This window comes from Stegostoma tigrinum, chromosome 33, assembly GCF_030684315.1.
Source record: "Stegostoma tigrinum isolate sSteTig4 chromosome 33, sSteTig4.hap1, whole genome shotgun sequence".
Classification (NCBI taxonomy): Eukaryota; Metazoa; Chordata; class Chondrichthyes; order Orectolobiformes; family Stegostomatidae; genus Stegostoma; species Stegostoma tigrinum.
Window position 1 is genome coordinate 34,033,670 of NC_081386.1, and position 27,032 is coordinate 34,060,701.

The window sequence follows — 27,032 nt, forward strand, 5'->3', positions numbered from 1 at the left end:
TCAGCTCACACTGTCTTTATCTTAAGTGAGTTGAACAGAGTGCTTCAGTCTGTAATACTCATATCTATGCTACAATTTATGCTAATAGATTAACTAAAATTTTAATTAACATTTTTCACTTTTCACAAAGTCTGTTTTCCCTCTCTCTTTTCTCTATTTCCTTTCACACTTGTCTCTCTTCATTCTCCAGCTTTCTACATCTAAGCCTCTGCTCCTCCCCGCCCCCCTCTCTTTAGCTCACTCTCTTTGTGGATGTGTCTCTGTCTTTCTCTCTCTGTCATTCTGCTCCCTCTGTCTGTTTCTGATTCTCGCTGTTATTCTCACACTTTGTCTCATTTTCTGCGCCTCTTCCTCATTCTTTCATTGCCTCCCTTCTGTGTCTCCCTGCTTCTCTGTCTCATATTCTGTCACTCTCTGACTGTATCCCATGTTCTCTCTCTCTCTCTCTCTCCTCTCTCACTCATTTCCTCTACTCTCCCATCCCTGGCTGTATCCCATTCTCTCTCTCTGTCGCTGTATTTCACACTCTGTCTGTCTGTCTCTCACCCTCATTCAGATTTTGCAGCCTCGCTCAGCAAGGTGAGCAATGAGAATTCTACATTAATTGACTGATAACCCACTTTGTACAAGGTGATTTTTGATGTTTCTCAGAATTTGGGGAAAAGGTCTTTTTTTTTAAACTATTTTGTTTATTTTAAGATGTTCTCAATTCTAGCTGAAATTGGAGACTACGATGCAGGAAAACACCCCGAAGGATACAGCTCCAAGTTCCAGTTCTTTCCTAAGCATTCCGAGAAACTGGAAAGAAAAATTGCTGAGATCCACAAAGCTGAACTTAGGTACAGTAAGTGCATTAGTTTTATAGGATTTACAAGACATTGCATTGAGGTAGGATGATGTGAGGGGGGAGAAAATAGTAAGTTCAAGACAAATGGAAAGGACTTGCATTTATGTAGCACTATTCACACTCTTGAGATGCCCCAATATGTTCTGTCAGATAGGTAGGTTTTGCTGTGTATCACTGTGTAATGGAGTAGAAGTGGACGCGGTTTATTCACAGCATGATCCCAAAAACAGCACTGAGATAAATCAGCAGTAATGCGTTCTCATGACGTTGGCTGAAGGACGAAAACTCCCCAGGACACTGGGGAGAACTCCTCAATTACCAGGATCTTTATGTTGATTATGTTTATTACTTTTATCTTAAGTTGATCCAAAAGGGCAGGCAAGTCTCATTGTAGCACCCTTCAAAATGCATTATTCCCCCATCCATCAATACGGAATTGTTTTTTCAAAAATATACATTGCTCATTGAATTTCTAAAAGTATATTTCAAAATGAAGGTGAGATGAAGTTCAATAGAATTCACTTTTTTTCTCCATACATAGCCTGTTCAAAGCTCAATTCACCAACATCGGCATAGTTTCAGGATGGGCAAATTGTGCTTGACAAACTTGCTGGAGCTCTTTGAGGCTGTAACAAGCGAGGTGGATACTGGGGATCCGGTGGATCTGGTATATCTAGACTTGCAGAAAGCACTTGATGTATAAAAGACTAATCCAGAAAGTTAGATCCCAGGCTGTTAAGCAAAGAGTATTGGCTTGGATAGATGATTGGCTGACTGATAGAGAGCAGGGTCCAGATGAAATAGGTCTTTCTCTAGTTGGCAAACTGTAACTCTTAGGGTGCTGCAGCGTTCAGTTCTAAGACCTCAGCTATTTACAATCTGTAAATGATCTGCAAGCAGAGACAGGGTATAACAGAGCAAAGTTGGTAGAATGTACTAAAATAGGTGAGAAAGCAGGCAGTGATTTGACTTGATTTATTGTACTATCATGTACCTAAGTACAGTGAAAAGCTTTGTTTTCTGAGCAGTACAGGCAGATCATAGTAAACAAGGACAAACAGATCAGAGGGTGCTTAGACAGAGCAAGTTGTACGAGGTTATGGCTGCACAGGAGGTGCACAAAGCAAGAACGACTTTAGCAAGATCAACAATTATTTGAAGTTGGAGAGGTCCGTTCATCAGTCTAATAACAGCAGGGAGAAGCTGTTCTTGAACTTGTTGGTGTGTGTGTGTGTGTTCAGTTATAGATGGATATTGATAGGAGCTTAGGCCAAAATCTAGCAGATAGAGTTTAATGTGGATAAATGCGAGGTTATCCATTTTGGCCGAAAAAACATATTATTTAAATGGGAAGTAGATTCAGAGTGTGTCAGAGGGATTTGGGTGTGCTTGCACATGCAAGTGGGTATGTAGGTACAGCATATAGCAAGAAAGGCGAATGTTATTACAAAAGGACTGGATTACGGAAGTAAAGTACTGTTCCAATTATATCAGGCATTGAGAGACAACACCTGGAATATTGTGTCCAGTTTTTGTCTCCTCACTTGAGGAAGGAGATGGTGGTACTACAGGCAGTTCAGAGAAGGGCCACCAGGTTAATACCAAGGATGAAGGGCTGTTGTACAAGGAGTGGTAAAATATCTTGGGGTTGCACTCACAGGAGTTCAGGGGAATGAGGGAGGATTTGATTGAAGTATAAAAATGCTAAAGGGGATCGATAAAGTGAATGTTGAATGATGCCCCCCCCCCACCGTGGGACAGTCTCAAACAAGAAGTCATAGATATGGAGTGAGAGGAGGTAGGCTCAAAATTAAGATGAGGAGAAACTATTTCTCTTCGAGGGTCATGAATCTGTGCAACTCACTGGCCCAGTGTGCAGTGGAAGCAGAATCAATCAACGGATTCAAGAAAGAAATAGATATATTTCTGATGAAAGGTGGGATAAAAGGCCATGAGGATCAGGCAGGAGAATGGAGTTGAGCCCAGATAAAACCAGCCATGACCATGTTAAATGGTGGAATGCGTTCGAAGGGCTGACTTGTCTACTCCTGCTCATAATTCCTTTGCTGCTCTGCTCCTCTCTGAGTATCCTCAGTACAGTTTCAAAACTCCTAATATGCACAATCTCTTATACAATGTGTATGTCAGGTATAGAGCCTGAAGCTTCCACATTTTCAGCCCCTTGATGTCCATCGGGGTGAAGGGCCATAGGCATCAGCTTTATCCCCATTGCACATCTCCAGCAGCTGCCCCAAACTTCAGAGTGTCCCTTAGCACCATCTCCTGTACCTGAGGATGTACAGGATATAGCACTCAGTTGAGGACAGCTCTTTACACCGAAGGCTACTGAGTTTCAGCTCGTTCACTGAGTTGATGGCCCTCTGTCACCAGTCGCTGTTTGTCTCAGTGTGCGTGCCTGGGAACAGCCCAAGGAGCACAGAGGCCTGTAACATGCAGCTGTTTGGGACAACCCTTGATAAAAACTACTGCTGTCTCTCCCAGACCTTCTTTGCAAAGGCACAGCCCACAAGCAAATGGAACAATCATCCCTTCCTCACTACCGCTGCCTGGTGGGTGGCGTTAGGAAGGGTTGACGCTCCATGTATTTTAGGAAAGATTTTATTCCTCAGTTTATAGACTCGTACAGACGGGCAACTGACCGTCAGTGGGATGGGGAATCCCTGCTGCATCTTTAGGTAAAGTGGGGAATTTGGTGTTAATGATTTACCAGCTTAGCAAGAGGCCCTTAATAGAACACTGCAGGCTCATGGTTCATTTTGCAGATTATATCAGCAGTTCCTGCTTTCAAGAATGGGCCAGAACCGTCAGTGACAAACAATTTGAAGGTGCTGCTGAATACCATTCTGGTAGCTTAAATCAGAACAAACCCTAGAGCCACAGGAGGTCATTCCTACCATTTCATTAGCTTCAGCATCTCTGTATCTGAGCTGCACTTTTTCTGACTTGGCTCCATATCTCAATACTCTGGTCTGACATCAGTCTAGCAATCTCTGCTTTGATAGTTACAGTTGATCTCCAGCCTCAAATGGTTTCCAGGGTAGAGCTGGTCCTCCACTACTGGGCCTCAGGATGATGGTTAAGGATTATATCTGGCAGCACCAGAGAGGAATTATTTTCCAAATCACTTAGATCTATCCAAGTGGCAATCATTTCCAGGGGCCTGCTGATGGAGACAGTATCCTGTCGACTTCCATCAGTCTCTCACTGTGTGACTCCTACATCATGAAGACAGACTGAGGTTATGAAAGATACAATATAAATGTAAGCATTTTCTTCAAACATATTCACCAGCAGGCCGTCGCTGCATTGTTTTCCAATGAAAAACACCTCATCTTTCCATCTGTGTGGGTCTGACCTCTGACCTTTTGGATTATTTCCCATGCAGTGGGCAGTCTCCTGATACAGCGGAACTGAACTTCCTGAAGAAAGCGCAGTCACTGGAAACATACGGAGTGGATCCCCATCCCTGCAAGGTAACAGGATAGTAACAGGGACAAGACCTTTGTGTGGACACTCCTGTCCCACCTGTGGACACTCACCTTGTTCCTGACTGTGAGTTAGCAGCTCCCAATCGAATCTCAGCCTTTGTTATAATTCACATTCAGATTGAGCTTGTTCTTGCAGTCAGTGAACAACTTTTACTCCCTTTCCTCTCCTCTTTCCTCTGCTCCATCCTCATCTCCTTCTTCCAGTCCACCCTCTTCTCCCTTTATCCCCCATCTCCACTTCCTTCCTATCTCCTTCTCTCTCTCTCCCTCTCTCTCTATCTCTGTCAACTCCCTGTCTCCCTTACTGCCACCCACACTTTTATTCCCATTTTCTGTTCCCTGTCCTCTTTCCCTCTCATACATACAAGTATAGGAATTAGGAGCAGGAGTAAACCACTTGGCCCTTGAGCCTTCTCTGTCATTCACTGAGATTGTGGTTAATCTGATTAATCCACATTCCCACCTTCCCCTTATAACCTTTCAACCTGTTGCTAAGTGAGAACCCTACCTACATCCGTGACACCACCCATGCCCTCCACCTCCTCCCGAACTTCCAATTCCCCGGTCTCCAACACCTCATTTTCACCATGGACGTCCAGTCCCTATACACCTGCATTCCTCGTGCAGATGGCCTCAAGGCCTTCCGCTTCTTCCTGTCCCGCAGGCCCAACCAGTCCCCCTCCACTGACACCCTCATCCACTTAGCCAAACTCGTCCTCACCCTCAACAACTTCTCTTTCGATTCTTCCCACTTCCTCCAGACAAATGAGGTGGCCATGGGTACCCACATGGGCCCAAGCTATTTCTGCCTCTTTGTAGATGACGTGGAACAATCCCTCTTCCGCACCTACACAGGCCCAAACCCCACCTCTTCCTCCGTTACATTGATGACTGTATTGGCGCCACCTCTTGCTCCCACGAGGAGCTCGAACAGTTCATCCACTTCACCAACACCTTCCACCCCAACCTTCAGTTCACCTGGGCCATCTCCAACACATCCCTCACCTTCCTGGACCTCTCAGTCTCCATCTGAGGCAACCACCTAGAAACCGATGACCATTTCAAGCCCACCGACTCCCACAACTACCTAGGATACACCTCCTCCCACCCACCCTCCTGCAAAAATTCCATCCCCTATTCCCAGTTCCTTCACCTCCGCTGCATCTGCTCCCAGGATGAGGCATTCCACTCCCGTACATCCCAGATGTCCTCATTCTTCAAGGATTGCAACTTCGTCCCGCAGTGGTCGAGAACGCCCTCGACCATGTCTCCCGCATTTCCTGCAACTCATCCCTCACGCCCCATCCCCGCAATAATTGCCAAAAGAGAGTTTCCCTCGTCCTCACATACCACCCCACCAACCTCCAGAAACAACACATCATCCTCCGACACTTCCGCCATCTACATTTTGACACCACCACCAAAGACATTTTTCCATCCCCACCCTTGTCTGCTTTCTGGAGAGACCACTCTCTCCGTGACTCCCTTGTTCACTCCACACACTCCTCCAACCCCACCACACCCGACACCTTCCCCTGCAACCGCAGGAAATGCTACACTTGCCCCCACACCTCATCCCTCACCTCCATCCCAGGCAGCAAGATGACTTTCCACATCAAGCAGATCCTGCACATCCTGCACATCTGCCAATGTGGTCTACTGTATCCATTGTACCCGGTGTGTCTTCCTCTACGTTGGGGAAACCAAGTGGAGGCTTGGGGACCACTTTGCAGAATACCTCTGCTCGGTTTGCAATAAACAACTGCACCTCCCAGTCGCAAACTGTTTCAAGTCCCCCTCACATTCCTCAGATGACATCTCCATCCTGGGCGTCGTGCAGTGCCACAATGATGCCACCCGAAGGTTGCAGGAACAGCAACTCATATTTCACTTGGGAACTCTGCAACCCAATGGTATCAATGTGGATTTCACAAACTTCAAAATCTCCCCTCCCCCCACTGGATTCCAAAACCAGCCCAGCTCGTTCACGCCTCCCTAATCTGTACTTCCTCTCATTTATCTCCTCCTTCCACCTCAAGCCACACCCCCATTTCCTACCTACTAACCTCATCCCGCCTCCTTGACCTGTCCATCCTGCCTGGACTAACCTATCCACTCCCTACCTCCCCACCTATACTCACCTCTACAGGCTCCATCCCCACCTCTTTAACTTGTCTGTCTCCTCTCCACCTATGTTCTCCTCTATCCATCTTTGGTCCCCCTCCCCCTCTCCCTATTTATTTCAGAACCCTCTCCCCATCCCCCTTTTCTGATGAAGGGTCTAGGCCCCAAATGTCAGCTTTTGTGCTCCTAAGATGCTGCTTGGCCTGCTGTGTTCATCCAGCTCCACGCTTTAGATTAGATTAGATTAGATTAGATCCCCTACCGTGTGGAAACAATCCCTTTGGCCCAACAAGTCCACACCGCCCCTTGAAGCATCCCACCCAGACCCATCCCCCTATAACCCACACACCCCTGAACACTACAGGCAATTTAGCACGGCTGATCCACCTAGCCTGCACATCTTTGGACTGTGGGAGGAAACCGGAGCACCCGGAGGAAACCCACGTAGACATGGGGAGAATGTGCAAACTCCACACAGACAGTTGCCCGAGGCAGGAATCGAACCCAGGTCCCTGGCACTGTGAGGCTGCAGTGCTAACCACTGAGCCACCGTGCCGCCCTTGTTATCACTTATCCTCCTCTGCCTTCAGGAACGGCTTCCCAAACACACTCAACTCCCTGTCAGAGCTATTTTCGCCTCATCTCTGTTTTAAGTGGGTGACTCTGTATTTTCGAACAAGTGACCTACGTTCTAAATTCTCCCATAAGAGGAAATGTCTTCTCCACATCCACCCTGTGAAGACCCCTCAGGATTTTATCTGTTTCTTCTAAACCCCAGTGGAAAGCAGCCTAACCTGTTTAACGGTGATAATGGGAACTGCAGATGCTGGAGAATCCAAGATAATAAAATGTGAGGCTGGATGAACACAGCAGGCCAAGCAGCATCTCAGGAGCACAAAAGCTGATGTTTCGGGCCTAGACCCTTCATCGCCTGTTTAACCTTTGTCTAATAAGACAATGTGCCCACTCCAGGTATCAACTTGTAAACGTCCTCTGATCTGCTTCCAACATATATACAATCTTCCTTAAAACATGAGACTAAAGCTGCACACAGTACTCCCGACGTGGCTTCACTCTATATAAATGAAGCTTAGTTTTGTATTCAGTTCCCTTCACTACAGACTGTAACGTTTTCTTTGCTTTCCCAATAACTTGCTGCACTTGTATAGTAATCTTTTGTGTCACATGCACAAGGACACCCAGACCCCTCTGCATCACCGTTTGGAAATCTGACCATTTAATTCATATACCTTTTTATTTGTCCTGTCAAAATGGACAATTTATATTTTATATTTTCCCACATTATACTTCATTTGCCAGGTGTTGAATTCTAACCTAACCCACTTCCGTCCCTTTGTTGCTCCTCATGGCCCCATCGTGGCTACAGCCTGCATTCCTACCTATCTGTGTCGTCACCACATTTAACAGCTGTATCTTCTGTCCTTAGATGCAAGTCCCATTTTCTCCTCTTTCCCTCTCTCTGCCCCTCTTCCAACCGTCTCCCTTTATCTATCCCTCACTGCTCTCTTGGTGTCTTTTCTTTCCCTGCGTGCACCTCCCCCCACCATAACGCGGATTGCTGGTGTGTGCCAGTTACTGAACGGGCACTGATGGATATGTCGGAGTTAGTAATGGTCCGGGCAGTGGAGAGGGACAGGTGGCGGTGAGTATTGTCACATGTTGTGATGTCAGGTAAAGAAGAGTGAAGGGCAAGGAGTTTGTCTTTGTGAGCAGACATGCCTAATGATGTAAGACAATCTCAGTAGAAAAGCCCTGCGTTTCTCAATGCAAACGTTTTCTCTGTAGGATGTCTCAGGAAATGCAGCATTCTTAGCCTTCACTCCATCTGGATTTGTGGTCTTACAAGGAAACAAGAGGATTCATTTTATAAAATGGTGAGTGCACAGTTTCCTCGTTTAGTGCATTGATTATCTCCTGCTGATCCCTCAAAGTTAAACACAGTCAAAACATACTAGTAGGATAACAGCTTTTTTGTAATTAATTCTCGGGAATGTGGCCTTCCGGGACCAGCGGTCACAGTTTAAAGATACAGAGAGTGTGTCATTTAGCACTGAGATGAGAAGAAATATCTTCACTCAGAGAGCGGAGAGCTGGCAGAATTGTTTGCCAGAGAAAGAGGTTGATGCTACTGAAAGAACCCCACAAAGGCTGGTATCCCATCACCAAGTCACCCTTTATTTACACATGGCGAGCACTTGACACTGATCCAGCTCTCTCAGAGTGGACAGGATATCTGACCCTCCTATTATTATCTCTCAGCCAGGGCTCCCCGATTGGACCAGATTAACAGCCTCAATCTGGGAACACATACTCTGTGAGGTCCACCTGGTTGACTGCATTACAATCATTACAGCCAGAACATTGAATGTTTCAAGAAGAAGTTAGATGCAGTTCTTAGAGTTAATGGGATAAAACTGTATGGGGAGAAAACAGGGACATGAAGCTGAGTTGGATGATCAGCCATGGTCCTATTGAATGGTGGAGTAGACTCAAGGGGCTGAATGGCCTACTCCTGTTCCTATTTACTATGTTTCTGTGTTGAGCTGGGCGTGAGGACATTTATTTCCCCATCCCTAATTGCCCTGCGGAAGGTGGTGCTGAGCTGCTTTTCTGCCCCATTTGTTGGTCCTTGGTTGGGGAGCATTTTCAATGCCTTTAGGGAGAGGGTTCCAGCATTTGGACCCAGTGACAGCGAAGGATCGGTGATATATTTCCTATGTCAGGATGGTGAGTGGTTTGGAGGCCAACTCCTATTACAGACTGTACACATTGTACCCCAGCGGCAGATTTGTCACTTCCTGTTACCCATAAATCCCTGTTACCTGGGTGTCAGCAAAAGCTTTTTCTTGTTATTTAACTTGTGATGGGGTCCCCATGGACAATGACACAGAACGGAGGTGACTGTGGGACTAGGTTCTAACAGGCTCTGGGGATGTCACCCACTGGCTACCAAAATGGCGGACCCATCCTTCCAATTCACCTCCCAAGGGGGTCAGGGGCCATATTGCTGTTTGAATATTGAGTGAGTTTTCTAATTAACAGCACCACCATTCTCTTTCTTTCAGGGCTGACGTCAACAAGATGAAGTTTGAGGGGAAAACTTTTAATTTATATGCAACACAGAAAGAGGTAAAATGCTGACATTGTTTCAACACCATTCAACAATGTTCAAGCTCATGTCATTCATCATCAAATCACTATGGAAATATTAACATACTGGGCCTTTGAATTTGTGAGGTTCTGCACAACACCTGGGATAGTAGGAGCTGCAGATGCTGGAGAATCTGAGATAACAAGGTGTGGAGCTGGATGAACACAGCAGGCCAAGCAGCATCACAGGAGCAGGAAAGCTGACGTTTCGGGTCTGGACCCTTCTTCAGAAACGGGGGAGGGGAAGAGGGCTCTGAAATAAATAGAGAGGGGGGTAGCAGTTATAGGAGGTGAATAGTGGAGTAGGTAGGTGGGAGAGAAGACGGACAGGTCAAGGAGGCGAGGATGAAGCTAGTAAAAGTGAGTGTAGGTAGGAAGTGAGGATGGGGTTTGTTCAGTGAGGGGGGAGGAGCGGGTAGGTGGGAGAGGAGATGGACCGGTCAAGGAGGCGGAGATGAGGAGTGGGGGAGGGTGCTGGTCTTGGGATGAGGCTGGGGGTGGGGAGATTTTGAAGCTTGTAAAGTCTACATTGAGACCATTGGGTTGTAAGATTCCAAGGTGGAATCTGACACAATCTGTCTTTGCAAAACAAGGACCTATCAGAAATATATTTAATGCTTCCTTAAAAATCCTAGACTGTGCACATCACTGGCTGGACGAGTATTTATTGCCTGTCCCTAGTTGCCCCTGGAGAAGGTGGCGGTGAGCTGCATTCCTAAACTGCTGCAGTCCATGTGCTGTGGGTTGACCCACAATGCCTCTTGGGGTGGGTGGGGGAAGTTCCAGGATTTGAACTCAGTGATGATAAAGCATTGCCTTTAAATAAAGCCAACAGCGGAGAAACAGGCCATTTGGCCCACCTGATCCTTGCTGCTGTTTCTTCTCCGCGCAAGCCTCCTTCCATCCCTGTTTCATCTCGGTTTATCAGCTTTTCCCCCTACTACATTCTCCCCCATTTGTTTACTAGGTTCCTGTTAAATAGCCCGTGGAACTCCCTCCCTAACAGCACCGTGTCCTGTGACATTATTCAGGTAGAGCTGCAGAAGTTGAAAATTTCCATCTTAGCACCTTTTGACAAGAGATTTTCTTTTATTGCTTGCATATCAGGAATCAAAAATTATTTTGACATATTTTGCACCAACACCTGAAGCTTGCAAGCATCTGTGGAAATGCGGAGTGGAAAATCAAGCATTTTACAAGTAAGTGCCTTTTATTACAAATTAATTACATCAGAGGGAGCGACCACTCGCCCTTCTCCTTCCCTATCTCCTGCCACCTGAACACCACCTCCTCCTATTTATGTCTGACTCGTGCGTTTATCCAGTGTGCCTTTAAATACATCTATCGTGTTCGCCTCACCGTTTCCCTAATTCCCATTCTAATCAGTCTCTAAATGAGCACTCCTGTGGCTTTAATGCTTGCTGATTTAATGCCTGGTTTACTGTGCGATGATGGGGCTCAGTGGTGAGAAGCTGCCAGCCTCATTGACTGAATTTGCCACTGTGAGTGCTTGGCCGTGGCTCTGGTCTCCAGTATATGACAGAAACGGCAGCATCACCTCTGACAGTGCAGCACTCCCTGGGCACTCCACTGTGAGTGATAGCCCTCTAGAGTGGTACTCCAACCTACAACCTTCTAAGTCAGAAACAAGAAACTAAACTGCAATTTTGGAAATAGCTGTAGGTGGGAGATTATTCACATGAATATTATGTTTCAGAATAGCTTTGATCACTGGACATCATAAATGTATTTGAAGAAGGTGTTTAAAATGAACGGACGATCCCTTCTTGTTATGTTAATAGATATTGCTGTGTAAATCCATAAGCATTTGCAGGTATGATTTTACCAAATGGTTCATGAACACTGGAGTTCTGCTAAACCCTGAACTGAGCATCCAACCCCACACTAATCCCACCACCAGTGCTAACTCCATCATATCACCCACCTTTGCTCCTGCCTTAGCTGATCTGCTGTTGCACCTCACCTCTAGGCCTTTGTAACTTCCATACTAGACAAATCCAACACTGATCTGGCTAGTCTTCCACATTTCACCCTCTGTAAACTTAAGTTCAATTAAAATTCTGTCGCCCAGATTCTAACTCACACCATGTCCCATTCCCTGCCATTCACTGTGTTCACTAAGTTAACTCCCAGTCCAGCAACACTTCAAATGTAAAAATCTCAACTGTGTTTTGATATTCCTCCATGGACCTGCCCCTCCCTATTTTGGTAACCTCCTCCAGTCATACAACCCTCTACAATTCTGCTCTCTTGAGCATGCCTTGTTTTAAAGGCAGCACCATTCACAGCAATGCCTTCAGCTGCTTGGATCCATGATTTCTGGAATTCCCTCTGTAAACTTCTCCACAATTCCCTTCATTCTTTTAAGACAGTCATGAAAACTGGCCACTTTCAGCCAGCTGCTGAGCACCTGTCCCCTCATCTCACTTTACGTATCGCAGCAATATTTTGCATTATCACATCTCTCAGAAGCAGACCGGGAGATTTTTAGTGCATTTAAAATGCTATATAAATGCAAGTCTTCATTATCAAAAGGCACTGAATGTTGGCACCGGATTTTTTGGGGGGTGGAGAGCAGGGTGATCATGGGACACTTTGGGGGTGCTGGGTGGCTGTAGCAGAGCTGAACATTTTTTGCTTTATTTGCCGTTGGCCAGGTTTGAGAAATCGAGTCAGGTTCGGACAGTTTCGAGCAGTAACCTATTCTTCAAAGGAAGCCGGTTCCGATACAGGTAAATACTCAGAGTAAGTAGTGGCTACTGAAAACTAATCCTTCACTTCAGCTTTTCAGGAGGCACTGGAAGGAAATCCAGAGAGTAATACAATTACTGAGCAAAGAATGAAAGGTGTTTGGCATAAACTGATCAATACTGGGGCATTCCCCGTTTGGGCACTTTGTGGTCTAGTTTAGAACTAAGGTTGGTGGTTAATTTCTTTGGTACTAAGAAACTAACCTCAGGATTTTGTATTGTTTTTGGGCCTCTGTGTAGAAGCTGGAGGAGATGGAAAGCCGACATGAAAGGAGAATTGACAATTGGCATTTCAGTCATTTTTTAAAAATGACATTTTCTAATTGCTTTGCAACTGGAGGAGTCTTAGCATGTTTTTCAAAGTGACATTTAACAGACATGAGTTACAAATGGCCATTGAAAGCTGTTTAGTTCAGCATAGAGATAATTGAAGGCAAGTATTATGGTATGGCTGATTAGTTCCACACAGTTCTCCATCTGCAAAAATATAGGTCATGCTTCTTCAGCCTGCCCCAGGGTAAAGCCAGGGAATGGTGAGTGCTTGTGTTCGCTGTGCCACTCTGCACACCCCCCAAGTCTTAACAGGCCAATGATAAAATAAAGTAGTGTCTAATTATTAGTTCCCTTGTACTGACCCTGTCTCTATGGCTTCACTGTTACTGCCTTCAGTGGGAAAGTTGCGAAGGAAGTGATCGAGTCAAGTGCAAAGATTAAAAGGAGCCCCCCGGAAATTCACAGGTAAGCACACTCCCTCGGAGTGTCTCTGAGTTAACCGTTTATTACAGCCAGTCCCGTTGTGTTTTATAGAAAAATGTAGAGAAAAAACTTCCTGTATCATCAGTATCCTTTGTATTCTCTCTTTTAATATACTGTGTGCTCTTGCTGATAGATTTGCTTTACTCTGTGATAACCTGTGTCCTCTGTTAAATGATACCATCCAGTCCTGTCTTTATTCCCCAATCACTGTATCCTTCTCTGCTGCTTTATTCTTTTATCACTGTGATACCTTGTTACCCAATATCTCTTGTGCATTCTCCATCTACTTTGAGATCTAACTAGCTGTTCACTGCCTCTCTGTTTCATATCTAATCCATGCCACTTGAAGCTTAACTATCAGTAACTGCTTTACTCACCAACTAAAAGCTCCTGCACCATTATTAAGCTGTGGTTATGTACACTGGTTCATAGAAACTATCAGTAGCTGACAGTGACTGCTCCCAATTCAAGTAACTACTGTTAACCATTGACCCAGAATGGCTGCAGTGACTATTGTTGGGCTTCAGTCTCTGCCATTATCCTTCTGTAGACTCCATTAAGCCCCAAAAACCCCTGTAGTAACCATTGTTATAGGCTACACTCACCACAGTTAACCCACTTTTATGATCATTGGTAATAAAATGTGAGGCTGGATGAACACAGCAGGCCCAGCAGCATCTCAGGAGCACAAAAGCTGACGTTTCGGGCCTAGATGCTTCATCAGAGAGGGGGATGGGGTGAGGGTTCTGGAATAAATAGGGAGAGAGGGGGAGGCGGACCGAAGATGGAGAGTAAAGAAGATAGGTGGAGAGGAGAGTATAGCTGGGGAGGTAGGGAGGGGATAGGTCAGTCCAGGGAAGACGGACAGGTCAAGGAGGTGGGATGATGTTAGTAGGTAGGAGATGGAGGTGCGGCTTGGGGTGGGAGGAGGGGATGGGTGAGAGGAAGAACAGGTTAGGGAGGCAGAGACAGGTTGGACTGGTTTTGGGATGCAGTGGGTGGAGGGGAAGAGCTGGGCTGGTTGTGTGGTGCAGTGGGGGGAGGGGACGAACTGGGCTGGTTTTAGGATGCGGTGGGGGAAGGGGAGATTTTGAAGCTTGTGAAGTCCACATTGATACCATTGGGCTGCAGGGTTCCCAAGCGGAATATGAGTTGCTGTTCCTGCAACCTTCGGGTGGCATCATTGTGGCACTGCAGGAGGCCCATGATGGACATGTTATCTAAAGAATGGGAGGGGGAGTGGAAATAGTTTGCGACTGGGAGGTGCAGTTGTTTGTTGCAAACTGAGTGGAGGTGTTCTGCAAAGCGGTCCCTAAGCCTCCGCTTGGTTTCCCCAATGTAGAGGAAGCCACACCGGGTACAATGGATGCAGTATACCACATTGGCAGATGTGCAGGTGAACCTCTGCTTAATATGGAAAGTCATCTTGGGGCCTGCGATAGGGGTGAGGGAGGAGGTGTGGGGGCAAGTGTAGCATTTCCTGCGGTTGCAGGGGAAGGTGCCGGGTGTGGTGGGGTTGGAGGGCAGTGTGAAGCGAACAAGGGAGTCACGGAGAGTGGTCTCTCCGGAAAGCAGACAAGGGTGGGGATGGAAAAATGTCTTGGGTGGTGGGGTCGGATTGTAGATGGCAGAAGTGTCAGAGGATGATGCGTTGTATCCGGAGGTTGGTGGGGTGGTGTATGAGAATGAGGGGGATCCTCTTTGGGCGATTGTGGCGGGGGTGGGGTGTGAGGGATGTGTTGCGGGAAATGCGGGAGACACGGTCAAGGGCGTTCTCGACCACTGTGGGGGGAAAGTTGCGGTCCTTGAAGAACTTGGACATCTGGGATGTGCGGGAGTGGAATGCCTCATCGTGGGAGCAGATGCGGCGGAGGCGGAGGAATTGGGAATAGGGGATGGAATTTTTGCAGGAGGGTGGGTGGGAGGAGGTGTATTCTAGGTAGCTGTGGGAGTCGGTGGGCTTGAAATGGACATCAGTTACAAGCTGGTTGCCTGAGATGGAGACTGAGAGGTCCAGGAAGGTGAGGGATGTGCTGGAGATGGCCCAAGTGAACTGAAGGTTGGGGTGGAAGGTGTTGGTGAAGTGGATGAACTGTTCGAGCTCCTCTGGGGAGCAAGAGGCGGTGCCGATACAGTCATCAATGTACCGGAGGAAGAGGTGGGGTTTGGGGCCTGTGTAGGTGCGGAAGAGGGACTGTTCCACGTAACCTACAAAGAGGCAGGCATAGCTGGGGCCCATGCGGGTGCCCATGGCCACCCCCTTTGTAGGAAGTGGGAGGAATATTTATGATCATTGGCTTCTGTTGGTATCTCAATGTTCTAACAAACCAGGTGACTCCTGTTAAATTGTACCTGGGTAATAAAATTCCTTCATTCTGAGCTCAAGTCTTCTCACTCCAGGTCGGGTCTGGTCCCCAGTCGCAGTTGCCCTTCCATTTCTCATGGATCGAGGTTGTGCAGTGTGCCCAGGACTCGGAGGAGAGCGGTGCATATCTCCATCATGGAAGGTAAGGGCCAATTGAATGTGGCAGGTTTGGATAGGGAACCGAGCCCTCGGTCAACAGGATTGGGTCAGAAGGCTGGAGGCACAATTCGGAAAATGTGCTGGAAAATTGAGGTTTTGTGAAGTTGAATTCTGTTCGAACTGCACAGAAATATGTTTGTATAGTTTGTGAAATGTCCCATCGCGGACATTAGGTGATGTAATTGATTCTAATTCATTGTTGATGAACATGGGCCTCAAAATAACAGAGTTAAATTAGTTTAAACTAAAAATGTATTCAAGTAGTGGCGAATGAGTGGTTTTGATTTCTGTACCCAAATCTAAAATTCTTTGTGTGAATGAATTTTGAACTGGTCTGAACTGAATTTCAGATATTTGTGGCTCATTTACCCTTGCTGTAATTCACACTCCTACCCAGAGATCAGTTCTATGCCATCAAACGAACCATGTTGAAGACTTGCTCCTTGAGATACCTGGGAGCTTTCTATACTTTCCCAATGCTTTCTGCATGGCAACACATCAGCCAATCAGAGTTAACTTGGTAATTAACCAACTTCCTTAATTGCTGCTGTTTAAATTGTTATGATTGTTTGAAACTTGGCACTCTTGCATTTGTCCTGATGAGTTTGAGGTGAAAAGCTTTGATATTAAGTCTCTCTTTTGAATAACGTTGGAAGTCCTAACTAATTCGAGCAACAGTGCTGGATTTATCAGAATGAGCAGCAGATCCGACTGAGGTTTCGCTGGTCATTGCAAGTAATTGACATTGGAGCCTTACGACGAAACACCATGTGACGTACCGGGCAAAAAGGTACAATCAGCAAAAATGTCCCTTGGGAATGTGACCTGGTTTTGTTTTCGGTTCAGCTTTAGGCAAGTTGGTTGGTTGAACCAGGTTAAAAGGTCATTGAAAACACAAACTTGGAGGTCAATATGTGTCGAGCTGGAAATGCACAGCTGGTCAAACAGCGTCCAAGGAGCTTTTCCACCTCCACATTTATTGATTCTAGCTTCCAGAATCTGCAGACCTTACAGTCTCTGCCATCATGGAGGTGCTGGGACAGTTCACAGGCATTTAAATCTCCCCAGATCAATATTGTTGATTCAATGGATCATGATGAGCTCATGGATATGTGACCCCTGCTCCAGATCTTTAAAACTATTCTAAAATAATGGCAGTTCACATTCTTCTATCATCCCTCTGTCTGACTGTAAATTTATAGGAGACTGACTGAAACTGACTTTGGGTCTGAGAGAACAGGGATTTACAGCATTCCAAGTTTGCATAAGTTCTTAGCTCACTCACTTTATGAAACATGTTTAATTGTGATTACAGCACAAATCCAGAGACTAAGAGTAGAGTTGTGTTAAATCTTTGGAAGAAACAAAATATGTCTTTTATTTTAAAGAGTATGACTCATATTTTGGGCTTAGTTTAAAGAGAGATTCTCACCTGGGCATTGGCTTAAAGAGAAACTGTTAGGTGTCCTATCTTCACAAATGTTGTTTGCCAAGTGTTGTCATGTTGTTTGTACTGGTGACAGAATAAAAATCTTGCGTTTATGTAGTGCCTTTGATGACCTCAGAATATTCTCAGCAAATGATGTAATTCTAAAATGTGATCACTGTTGTAATGTAGGAAATGTGAGACAGGCAGTAAATATAGACCCAGCCAGAGGCCATCACATCCTGTGAATACGGGAAAGCGAACACAGCAACCAATTTATAATCCCATAACTTTAATGTGATCACGGCCATTTCGTTGAATGAAGAAGTAATATTGACCAAGACACAGCAGAGATCTCTCTGAAATAATGCGTTGTATCTTTCATATCCACCTGACAATGTTCTGCTTTAACATCTTATCTAAAAGATGTTAAATTCCACCGCTTGCAACTGTGCAGAATTCCTCGGTACTGCACTGGGAAAGTCAGACTGGATTTTGTGTTCATATCCCAGGTACAGGGATTTGAACCCATGATCCTCTGATGCAGGAATCATAGAATCTCTACTGTGTGGATAAAGGCCATTTGGCCCATCAAGTCTGCATCAACTCTTTGAAGAGCCTTCCACCCTTCCCCCAAACCCGTGCATTTCCCATGGCTAACCCACATAACCTACGCTTGCCTGGATAATATGGGCAATTTAGCATGGTTAATCCACCTACCCTGCTCATCCCTAGACAGCATGGGGCGGTTTAGCCCGGCCAGTCCACCTAACCTGCACATCTTTGGACTGTGGGAGGAAACCAGAGCACCCGGAGGAAACCCACGCACATACGGGGAGAATGTGCAAACTCCACACAGGCGGTCACCTGAGGCGGGAATCGAACCCGGGTCCCTGGTGCTGTGAGGCTGCAGTGCGAACCACTATGCCACCGTGCCGCCCTAACTGATAATCTCCATTGCGTGTCACTCCTTCACGCCCCTGTCCAGAAATGTCCCCTTAAATACCACACACCATTGGTATGAAATTGTATTTATAAGCTCACAGTGTGAAAGGATGAGTGCAGGCTCCCTGGGGAAGCTGCTAACGCTAGCTCACTGCACCAGAAACAATAATGTCGGTCTGATTGAGATTGATCTCAATCAGGTTACGGTGCATTTGTCAATGTCACTCAGTGGAACCTGTTTAAAAACACGTTCACACACCAGTTAATAGCAGCTTCTCCAGATTATGACAAGCAAAATGCTCTTTGACATTAAGAGGGCAGGCAAGTACAAACCTGATTTGTAACCCAAGCAAATCAATGTAAGTTTACAATAACACAGTTAAACACCACCTGGTGGTTTGTTAGAAACCCCTGAATGCAAAAAAAACAACTTTTCTTATTGGCATCATCGTTTGGAGAAGGTGATGGCCTAGTGGTATCATCACTAGACTATTAATCCGGAAATCTAGGCAATGTTCTGCGAATATAAAGTGTGGAGCTGGATGAACACAGCAGGCCAAGCAGCATCTCAGGAGCATAAAAGCTGACGTTTCGGGCCTAGACCCTTCATCAGAGATCTCTCTGATGATACCTCTCTGATGAAGGGTCTAGCCCCAAAACGTCAGCTTTTGTGCCCATGAGATGCTGCTTGGCCTGTTGTGTTCATCCAGCTTCACACTTTGTTATCTTGGATTTTCCAGCATCTGAGGTTCCCATTATCTCTGATACAATGTTCTGAGAACCCAGGTTTGAATTCCACTGTGGCAGATGGTGGAATCTGAATTCAATAAAAATCTGGAGTTATAAGTTTAATGATGACCATGACTCCACTGCTAGTTGATGGGAAAAATCCGTCTGATTTAGTAATGGGAAGCAAACTGCCATCCTTACCTGGTCTGGCCTACATGTGACTCCAGACCCACAGCAAGATAGTTGACTCTGAACTGCCCTCTGGGCAGTTAGGGATGGGCAATAAATGCTGACTGGACAGTATTATCCACATCCTGTGAATGAATGAAAAAAATGATTAGACTATTTATAATACCCTCATTGGTGAGATCTTGCTGAATACAAATCTGTAGCTGGATCTACCTATGCTGCTGCAGCCAGTCTCTTATTGCCTGTGGTCAGCTGTGGATAGTGAGGATCAGTCTCTGTAGAAGTCTGTAGATTCAGTGACTCGAGAGTCTTGAGTATAAAATCCAGGCAGAGGCGAGCAGTGAGGGACTGAAGGAGTGCTGCCCTGTCAAACGTTCTGTCTTTCAGATTAGACATTAAACCAAGCTTCCTGCTTTTCTCTCAGGTTGATGTAAACGATCACAAATTGCAGCCCTGTTCAAGACAAGTGAATTTTCTGCGATATCCTAGGGCCAATGTTTATTTGTCAGGCAATGTTAGTAAAACAGATCACCTGTAGTGTGGGAACTTACTGTGCTGAAATTGGCTGCTGGATTTCCTGTTTGTTTCTATTCGTTCATGGGATATGGTTGTCACTGGCTGGACCATTGCTTATTGCCCATCCCTAGTTGCCCCTTGAGAAGGTGGTGGTGAACTTCCTTCTTGAACCTCTGTAGTCCATGTGCTGTTGGTAGACCCACAGTGCGGTTAAGGAGGAAATTCCAGGATTTTGACCCAGAGACTCTGAAGGAACGGCGATATATTTCCAAGTCAGGGCGGTGAATTAGGATTGGAGGAGAAATTTCATGTGAAAGTGTCTCTGTGCTTTTGTTGTCCTTGTTTTTCCAAATGGTAGAGGTCACAGGTTTGGAAAATGCTGTCAAAAGAACCTTGGTGAATTACTGCAGCGTATCCTGTATACATTACATCAGTAACAAGATCTCTAATGAGTTGTAACACCACATAGCACTGGGAAGAGGGCAATCAGCCCATCATGTCCATGTCAGCTGTCTGAAAGTGCTATCTTTCACTGGGTTTATCAAAAAATCCATCAAGTAATGTGTAAAAGAGAAACCATCCCATGAGCAGAATGCTGAAATTTGATAGTTTTATAAATAAAAGCTGAAAACAAATTATTCCCACCAAAACCGCTCTGTAAACATTACTGCCACGAATTTTATTTCGGAGAGGATCTGTACAGACAGCTGTTTACGAACTGGGTCTCTCCCACTGAAAGAGGATGTTGATTAGTTTTGGCAGAGAATACAGAGATCAATGAGCTATCAGAACGGAGGGCAGAGAGATAGATGGAGCAATATTGATCTTATTGGTTTGACTATTGACAAATGGAACATATAAGCACAGATAGAAATCCTATTCATTTTCATATCACATAATTATTACAGCTCAGGGTGATGCTATTCAACCCGTGTGTCTGTGTCGGCTCTCCCAAGGAGCATTTAACTTTGAGCCATTTTCCCACAATCCACCAACCATTGTTCCTTTACAAATTACTATCCAATTCCATTTGAAAAGCCTCAGTTGAACCTACCTCCAACACACTCTCAGGAGAGCATTCCATGTCATTGAGTCAAAGGGTCATGCAGCACAGAAACAGACCCTTCAGCCCAACCAGTCCATGCCAAACATAATCCCAAACTAAACTAGTCCCACCTGCCTGCTCCTGGCCCATATCCCTCCAAACCCTTCCTGTTCACGTACTTATCCAAATGCCTTTGGAAAATGTTGTATCCACATTCACCATTTCCTCAGGAAGTTCATTCCACACGCAAACCACGTGTAAAATATTTACCCCTCATATCTTTTTAAATCTGCCTTCTCTTGCCTTAAAAGTGTGCCCCCTAGTGTTGAAATTCCCCCACCCTGGAAAACGACAATTGCCATTAACTCTATCTGTACTCCTCATTATTTTATGAACGTCTATCAGGTCGTTTCTCAACCTCCTACGCTCCAGTGGTAAAAGTCCCAGCCTATCCAGCCTTTCTTTATAACTCAAACCTTCCACACCCAGCAACATCCTGGTCAATCTCTTCTGAACCCTCTCCAGCTTAATAATATCCTTCCTATAGTGGGTGATCAGGACCGGATGCAGTACTCCAGGAGACGCCTCACCAATGTCCCGTACAACATCAACATGACGTCCCAACTCTTTTACTCAAAGGATTAAGCAATGAAGGTGGTTGTGCCAAATGCCTTTTTTTAACCACTGTGTCTATAAGAGATGCAAACCTTAAAGGATTATATGCCTGCACCCCTAAATCCGTCTGTTCTACAGCACTACCCAAGGCCCTAGGTAGTGTACCAGTTGTATAAGCCCTACTCCTGTTTGTTGTACCAAAACGCAATACCTCGCAATTATCCAGATTGAACTCCATCTGCCATTTTTCAGCCCATTGACCCATTTGCCCAAGATCCCACCGTAATCTTAGAAAATCTTCTTCACTGTCTACTATGCCACAAATTTTGGTCTTGTCCACAAACTTAAAAATCATGCTTTCACTATTCTCATCCAAATCATTTATATAAATGACAAACAAAAGAGGATCCAGAACTGATTCCTGTGGAACATCGCTGGTCACAGGCCTCCAGTCTGAAAAGCACCCTCCACCATTACTCTCTGTCTCCTGTTAAGCCAATAATGTGTCCAATTGGCGAGCTCACTTTGAATCCCATGTGTCCTTACTTTACTAAATAGTTTACCATGCAAAACCTTGTCAAAGGCTTTACTAAAATCCAAATAAACCTAGTCTGCTGCTCTGCCTTCATCAATCTTTTTAGTAACTTCCTCAAAAAACTCAACCAAAAGTTGTGAGATACAGATTTCCTTGCACAAAACCATGCTGACTATCCCTAGTCAATTTTTTGCCTCTCTAAATGACCATAAATCCTATCTTTATAATCCCCTCCAACAATTTACCCACAACTGAAGTTAGACTCACAGGTCCGTAATTCCTTGGTTTGTCCTTACAACCATTCTTAAACAAAAAAATTAGCCACCCATCAGTCATCAGGCACCTCACCTGTAGTGATAGATGTTGCAAACATTTCTGCAAAGTGTCTCAGAATTTCCACCCTTATTTCCCACAACATTCTGGGAACCTTTAGATCAGGACCCGGAGATTTAAACACCTATATATTCTCTAAGATCTCCTGAACTTCCTTCATCTGTAATGTGAACTGTTTCTAAAACATCAAAATGTATTCCTCTGCATTCTCTAGTCTCCATTTCTTTCTCCACAGTAAAATCTGATGTGAAATATTCTTTTAGTATCTCTCCCATCTCCTGGGGCCCTAACCACTCACTGGAGAGAAAAGCTTGTCCTTACTTCTTTTAGTTATTATTTTAAACCTGTGCTCTCTCATCCTCGACCTTTAAAGAATGGGACCATTTTCTCCCTATTTCCAGACCTGTCAGGATTTTGAATCTCCTGCTCAACCTTCTGTCCAAGGAGAACAGTCCCAACATTTCCAATCTATTTTCTTAACTAAATCCCACCATCCCTGGGGATTGTTGTTGAGTATCTTTTCTGTATTGTGCTGAATGCCTTCACCACCTTCTTAAAGTATGCGGAACTGGATGCAGCTGAGGCCAAGCTATTGCCTTAAACGAGTTCAACATCACCTTCTCTCTCTACTACACTGTCCCTGTTAATAAATCCTAGGATACTGTATGCTTTATTAACTCTCCGCACCTGTCCTGCTGCCTTTAATGACCAGTGCACATGTACACACAGGCTTGCATCTTCTTCAAAGTTCTCCCTTTATTTCATGTTGTCAGATTTACACAGCACTTTTAACACAGTGAAACAGAGCAAGGTGTCTCACTGCAGTGATTATCAAACAATATTTGAGCACTACACTATTTGAGATGATGTTGGGACAAAACTCTTGTCAAACAGGTAAGTTTAATGGAGTCTGTTAAAGATGGGAAGTGAAATGTTGTTGGTGAGTTTTAGGGAGGAAAGCCTTTCTCAGGCAGCTCAGGAAATTTGGTGTGTCAATAAGGTCCCACACCCAACTTCTACAGATGTATTGCTGTATACTACAGCAAACTGTTCAGATGCATAACAGCCTGGCATAGCAATTGCTCTGCCCAGGACTGTAAGGAACTACAGAAGGTGGCCTGCACAGCCCTGACCATCATGGAAGCCAACTTTCCATCCATGGGGACTCTAGTTACATGGTTCACTGCCACAGAAAGGCTACCAACATCATCAAAGACCCATTGCACCCCAGTAATGATCTCCTACAGCCTCTTCCATCAGGCAGAAGATACAGAAGTCTGAACACACGCACCAGCAGGTTCAGGAACAGCTTCTCTCCAGCTGTTATCAGACTGTTGAATGGACTCCAGCATCAAATAATGTAACTTGCAATGTAGCCTGTATACCCCTAAGTCTTTTTGATCTGTACATCCTTTGCGTGCTGTGATTTGCCAGTACAGCTCGTAAACAAAGCTTTTCACTGTATTTCGGTACACGTGACAATTAATCAATCAATCAGACATTGAGGTCCAGCAGAAACACACTACCAATGGCAAGAATAAAACAGACTTACGTTCATGAGGCACCTTTCATGACCACTGATGCTGTAAAGTGCTAAACTGATACCAAAGTGTGGTTTTTGAATGGCAATCACTGTTATACTGTAGGAAGGCAGCAGGCAATTTGTGCGCAGCAACCTCCAACAACATCACAATAACCAGATAACCTGTTTTAGTGGCGTTGAGTGATGAACAAATATTGGCTAGGACACCAGGGAGATTACCCTTACCCCTCCACAGGTTGTGCAATAGGACCTGTCAGGCCATAGTTAGCAGCTGAAAGACAGCTCTGCTGACCATGTGGTATTCCCTCTGTACACTTTTACCCTTCGTGCTCAGGTCCTGTGGGATTGAGCCGTCAGGCTCAGAGGCAAGTGTATTGCCTGGTGTGTCCCATGCTCTGACAATGATGGAATGGGTGTGATTGAAGATTGTCAGGACTGGAGACCAGCCTTAGAGGAACACTGATTTCTCCAGGCGGTGTTGGTCTGGAGGAGGTTACAGACAGAGTGAGCGATTGCAAGATACGGTGGAGAATTTTAAAATAGTATTGTAGCTTGGTTTGATGGGACAGCTGAATCAAGGAGTGTGTGTGTGTGTGTGTGTGTGTGTGTGTGTGTGTGTGTGAGGAGAGGGATTATTGGGTAGGGGAGAACTATGTAATCTCCCCCTAGATTACTGCTTTCTGTAACACCATTGCGCTGTGCTACTCAGTATTATGATAATGTTAAGAAACATTGTTATAAAAAGTGTTTAACGACAGCCTAGCAAACCAGGAGGAGATTCTGGGTGTGAAGAATTTCTGGCCTTTCTCTGCCGAAACTTGAGAACGTGAACAAGCATCATTTATAAACCATTAAGCAGCGATGGTATAAATAGCACGTTTGCAAATAGCACGAGACTTGATGTCACCTGTTCACTGGCCATTTATGTCGCCGTATTTTTGTTGGCCCTGAAGGTTTCAGATTTCACCTGCTCGCATCTGCCCTATGTTTGTCCAGTATCTCTTCAAATACAGCTGGCTCCATTCACTGTTCGGAGAAATCTTTAATGTTACCAAGCATTGAAATTAAAGTAGTGTTTGACCTGGAGCCATGGTTAAGTGTTTAATCAAGATTAAGACCAAAGTCAACGTTCACCTTCGGATGATAAACCACTGTTACCGAGATGTCAAAGTGCGGGTTCTGAGCCTTGGCCCGCGGATCCTCAGCAAAGCTGTTGGTGCCTTGCCCATCTTTCCTGCATTGACTGGGGGAAACCCACAGGAGAGACAATTTTCCGACACTTCAGCTATCTTACGAGGTAACTACTGGGTCCTTTCTGGCTGTGGAAGCTGCCTTGCTTTTCATGCTTGATACTCCTGTAGGCTGGCTACAAATTACTCCAGTCTTGGGTGGCTGACCCTTGTTCAGGAGCTGAGCATAGCCGAGGGAAAGCTGCACTGTCAGAGGGGCTGACGGTCAACTGAGACATTAAACCAATGTCTGCCCTCTCGAGTAAATATCATCGATTTTACTGAGGTATTGGAAACGGAGCCGGTGGTGGGGTTGGGGGTGGCGGGGGGTGGGGGGAGGAGTGTGGAGAGAGGTGCTGCTTTCTCCCCAGCTCCCCAGTGTCCTGACCAATCGTAGTCTCACAACAAACACCACACAAAACAAACTGATTATCAGGTTGTTATCACATTGTTGTTTATGGGATGTTGCTGTAACACAAAAATGATTACATGTCTAAAAAAACCTAATTCCTGTGAAGCAGCTTGGAATGAGCTGAAGGTATGAAAAGGGTCTATAGAAATGCAAGTCTTGATTTTCTTTTCCTCCGGCAATGTTCTATAGCAACAGGGACGGTCAATAGACAATCCCTGGCAAGTGTTGTCCATCATTTATGATTCTTTCTAACGCTGAAGTGATTCATTTTGAAAGGTCAAATTTGAATACAGGGTTAATGGCAGGATTCTCAGCAGCGTGGAGGAACAGAGGGATCTTAGGGTCCACGTCCGTAGATTCCTCAAAGTTGCTACCCAAGTTGATAGGACAGTGAAGAAGGTATATGGTGTATTGGCTTTCATTGCAGGGGAGGTTATGCAGCAGCTCTATAAAACTCTGGTTAGACTGCACTTGGAATATTGTGTTCAGTTCTGGTCACCTCATTATAGGAAAGATGTGGAAGCTTTAGAGAGGGTGCAGAGGAGATTTATCAGGATGCTGCCTGGACTGGGGGCTGGTCTCATGAAGAAAACTTGATGGAGCCAGGGCTTTTGTCATTGGAGCAAAGAACGATGAGAGGTGACTTGATAGAGGTGTACAAGATGATGAGAGGCATAGATAGAGTGGATAGTCAGAAACTTTTTTCCCAGAGCAGAAATGACTATTATGAGGGAGCATAATTTTAAGGTGATTGGAGGAATGTATAGGGGAGATGTCAGAGGTAGGCTCTTCACACAGAGTGGTGGGCATGTGGAATACGCTGCCGGCAGTGGTAGTGGAGTCAGATACTTTGTAGACTTTTGAGCGACTCTTGGATGGGCACATGGAGGATAATAAAATGTAAGGTATGCAGGGGAGATTGATCTTAGTAGGATAATAGGTCGGCACAACATTGTGGGCCGAAGGGCCTGTACTGTGCTGCATTGGTCTGTGTTCTAGGTTCTATGTGAAAAGATTTGTTTTTAAATATTCATTCCAGGATGTGGCCATCACTAGTGTTTATTGGCCAGCCCTAATTGCCCCTTGAGAAGGTGAGCCGCTTGCTTGAACCACCACTATACATGTGCTGTAGGTAGACCCACAATGCTGTTAGGCAGGGTGTTCCCAGATTTTGACCCAGCACGCTGAAGCAATGAAAATATATTTCCAAGCAGTGTTGATAGATGGAAACCAGTGGATGTGGTGTATTTGGATATGATAAGATGCATAATATAGGGCCAGCAGATTCAAGAGGGACATGCATGGAGATGTAGCTGAGAAGGGAATTGATGAGTGTGAGGTTGGGGATTGGGCAGTGGTATGGCGTTTTCATACTGAAATTATAGAACATAGAACATAAAACATTACAGCACAGTACAGGCCCTTCGGCCCTCTGTTGTGCCAACCTGTCATACCGATCTGAAGCCCATCTAACCTACACTATTCCATGTACATCCATATGCTTGTCCAATGACGACTTAAACGTACTCAAATTTGGCGAATCTACTACCGTTGCAGGCAAAGCGTTCCATTCCCTTACTACTCTCTGAGTAAAGAAACTACCTCTGACATCTGTCCTATATCTTTCACCCCTCAATTTAAAGCTATGCCCCCTCATGCTCGCCGTCACCATCCTAGGAAAAAGGCTGTCCCTATCCACCCTATTTAACCATCCGATTATTTTATCTGTTTCAATGAAGTCACTTCTCAACCTTCTCTCTAACAAACAGCCTCAAGTCCCTCAGCCTTTCCTCGTAAGACCTTCCCTCCAGAC

The 27,032-nt window shown here is 45.3% G+C and overlaps 1 protein-coding gene across 6 annotated transcripts in view; it reads left to right on the plus strand.

Moving 5' to 3' along the window:
- The window catches only part of LOC125467160 (FERM domain-containing protein 5-like), a 280,497-nt gene that overhangs the window by 230,626 nt on the left and 22,839 nt on the right, over positions 1-27,032 (plus strand). For 5 of the 6 annotated variants that reach the window (XM_059639274.1, XM_059639277.1, XM_059639275.1 and 2 more), the window contains 8 exons: positions 716-839; positions 4,254-4,341; positions 8,287-8,375; positions 9,567-9,630; positions 10,759-10,850; positions 12,330-12,404; positions 13,092-13,160; positions 15,579-15,685. In XM_059639274.1, coding sequence (XP_059495257.1) covers positions 716-839; positions 4,254-4,341; positions 8,287-8,375; positions 9,567-9,630; positions 10,759-10,850; positions 12,330-12,404; positions 13,092-13,160; positions 15,579-15,685 — 708 coding nt within the window. Of the gene's footprint in view, positions 1-699; positions 840-4,253; positions 4,342-8,286; positions 8,376-9,566; positions 9,631-10,758; positions 10,851-12,329; positions 12,405-13,091; positions 13,161-15,578; positions 15,686-27,032 lie in introns of all 6 variants that reach the window. The other variant, XM_059639279.1, reaches the window with a different exon arrangement.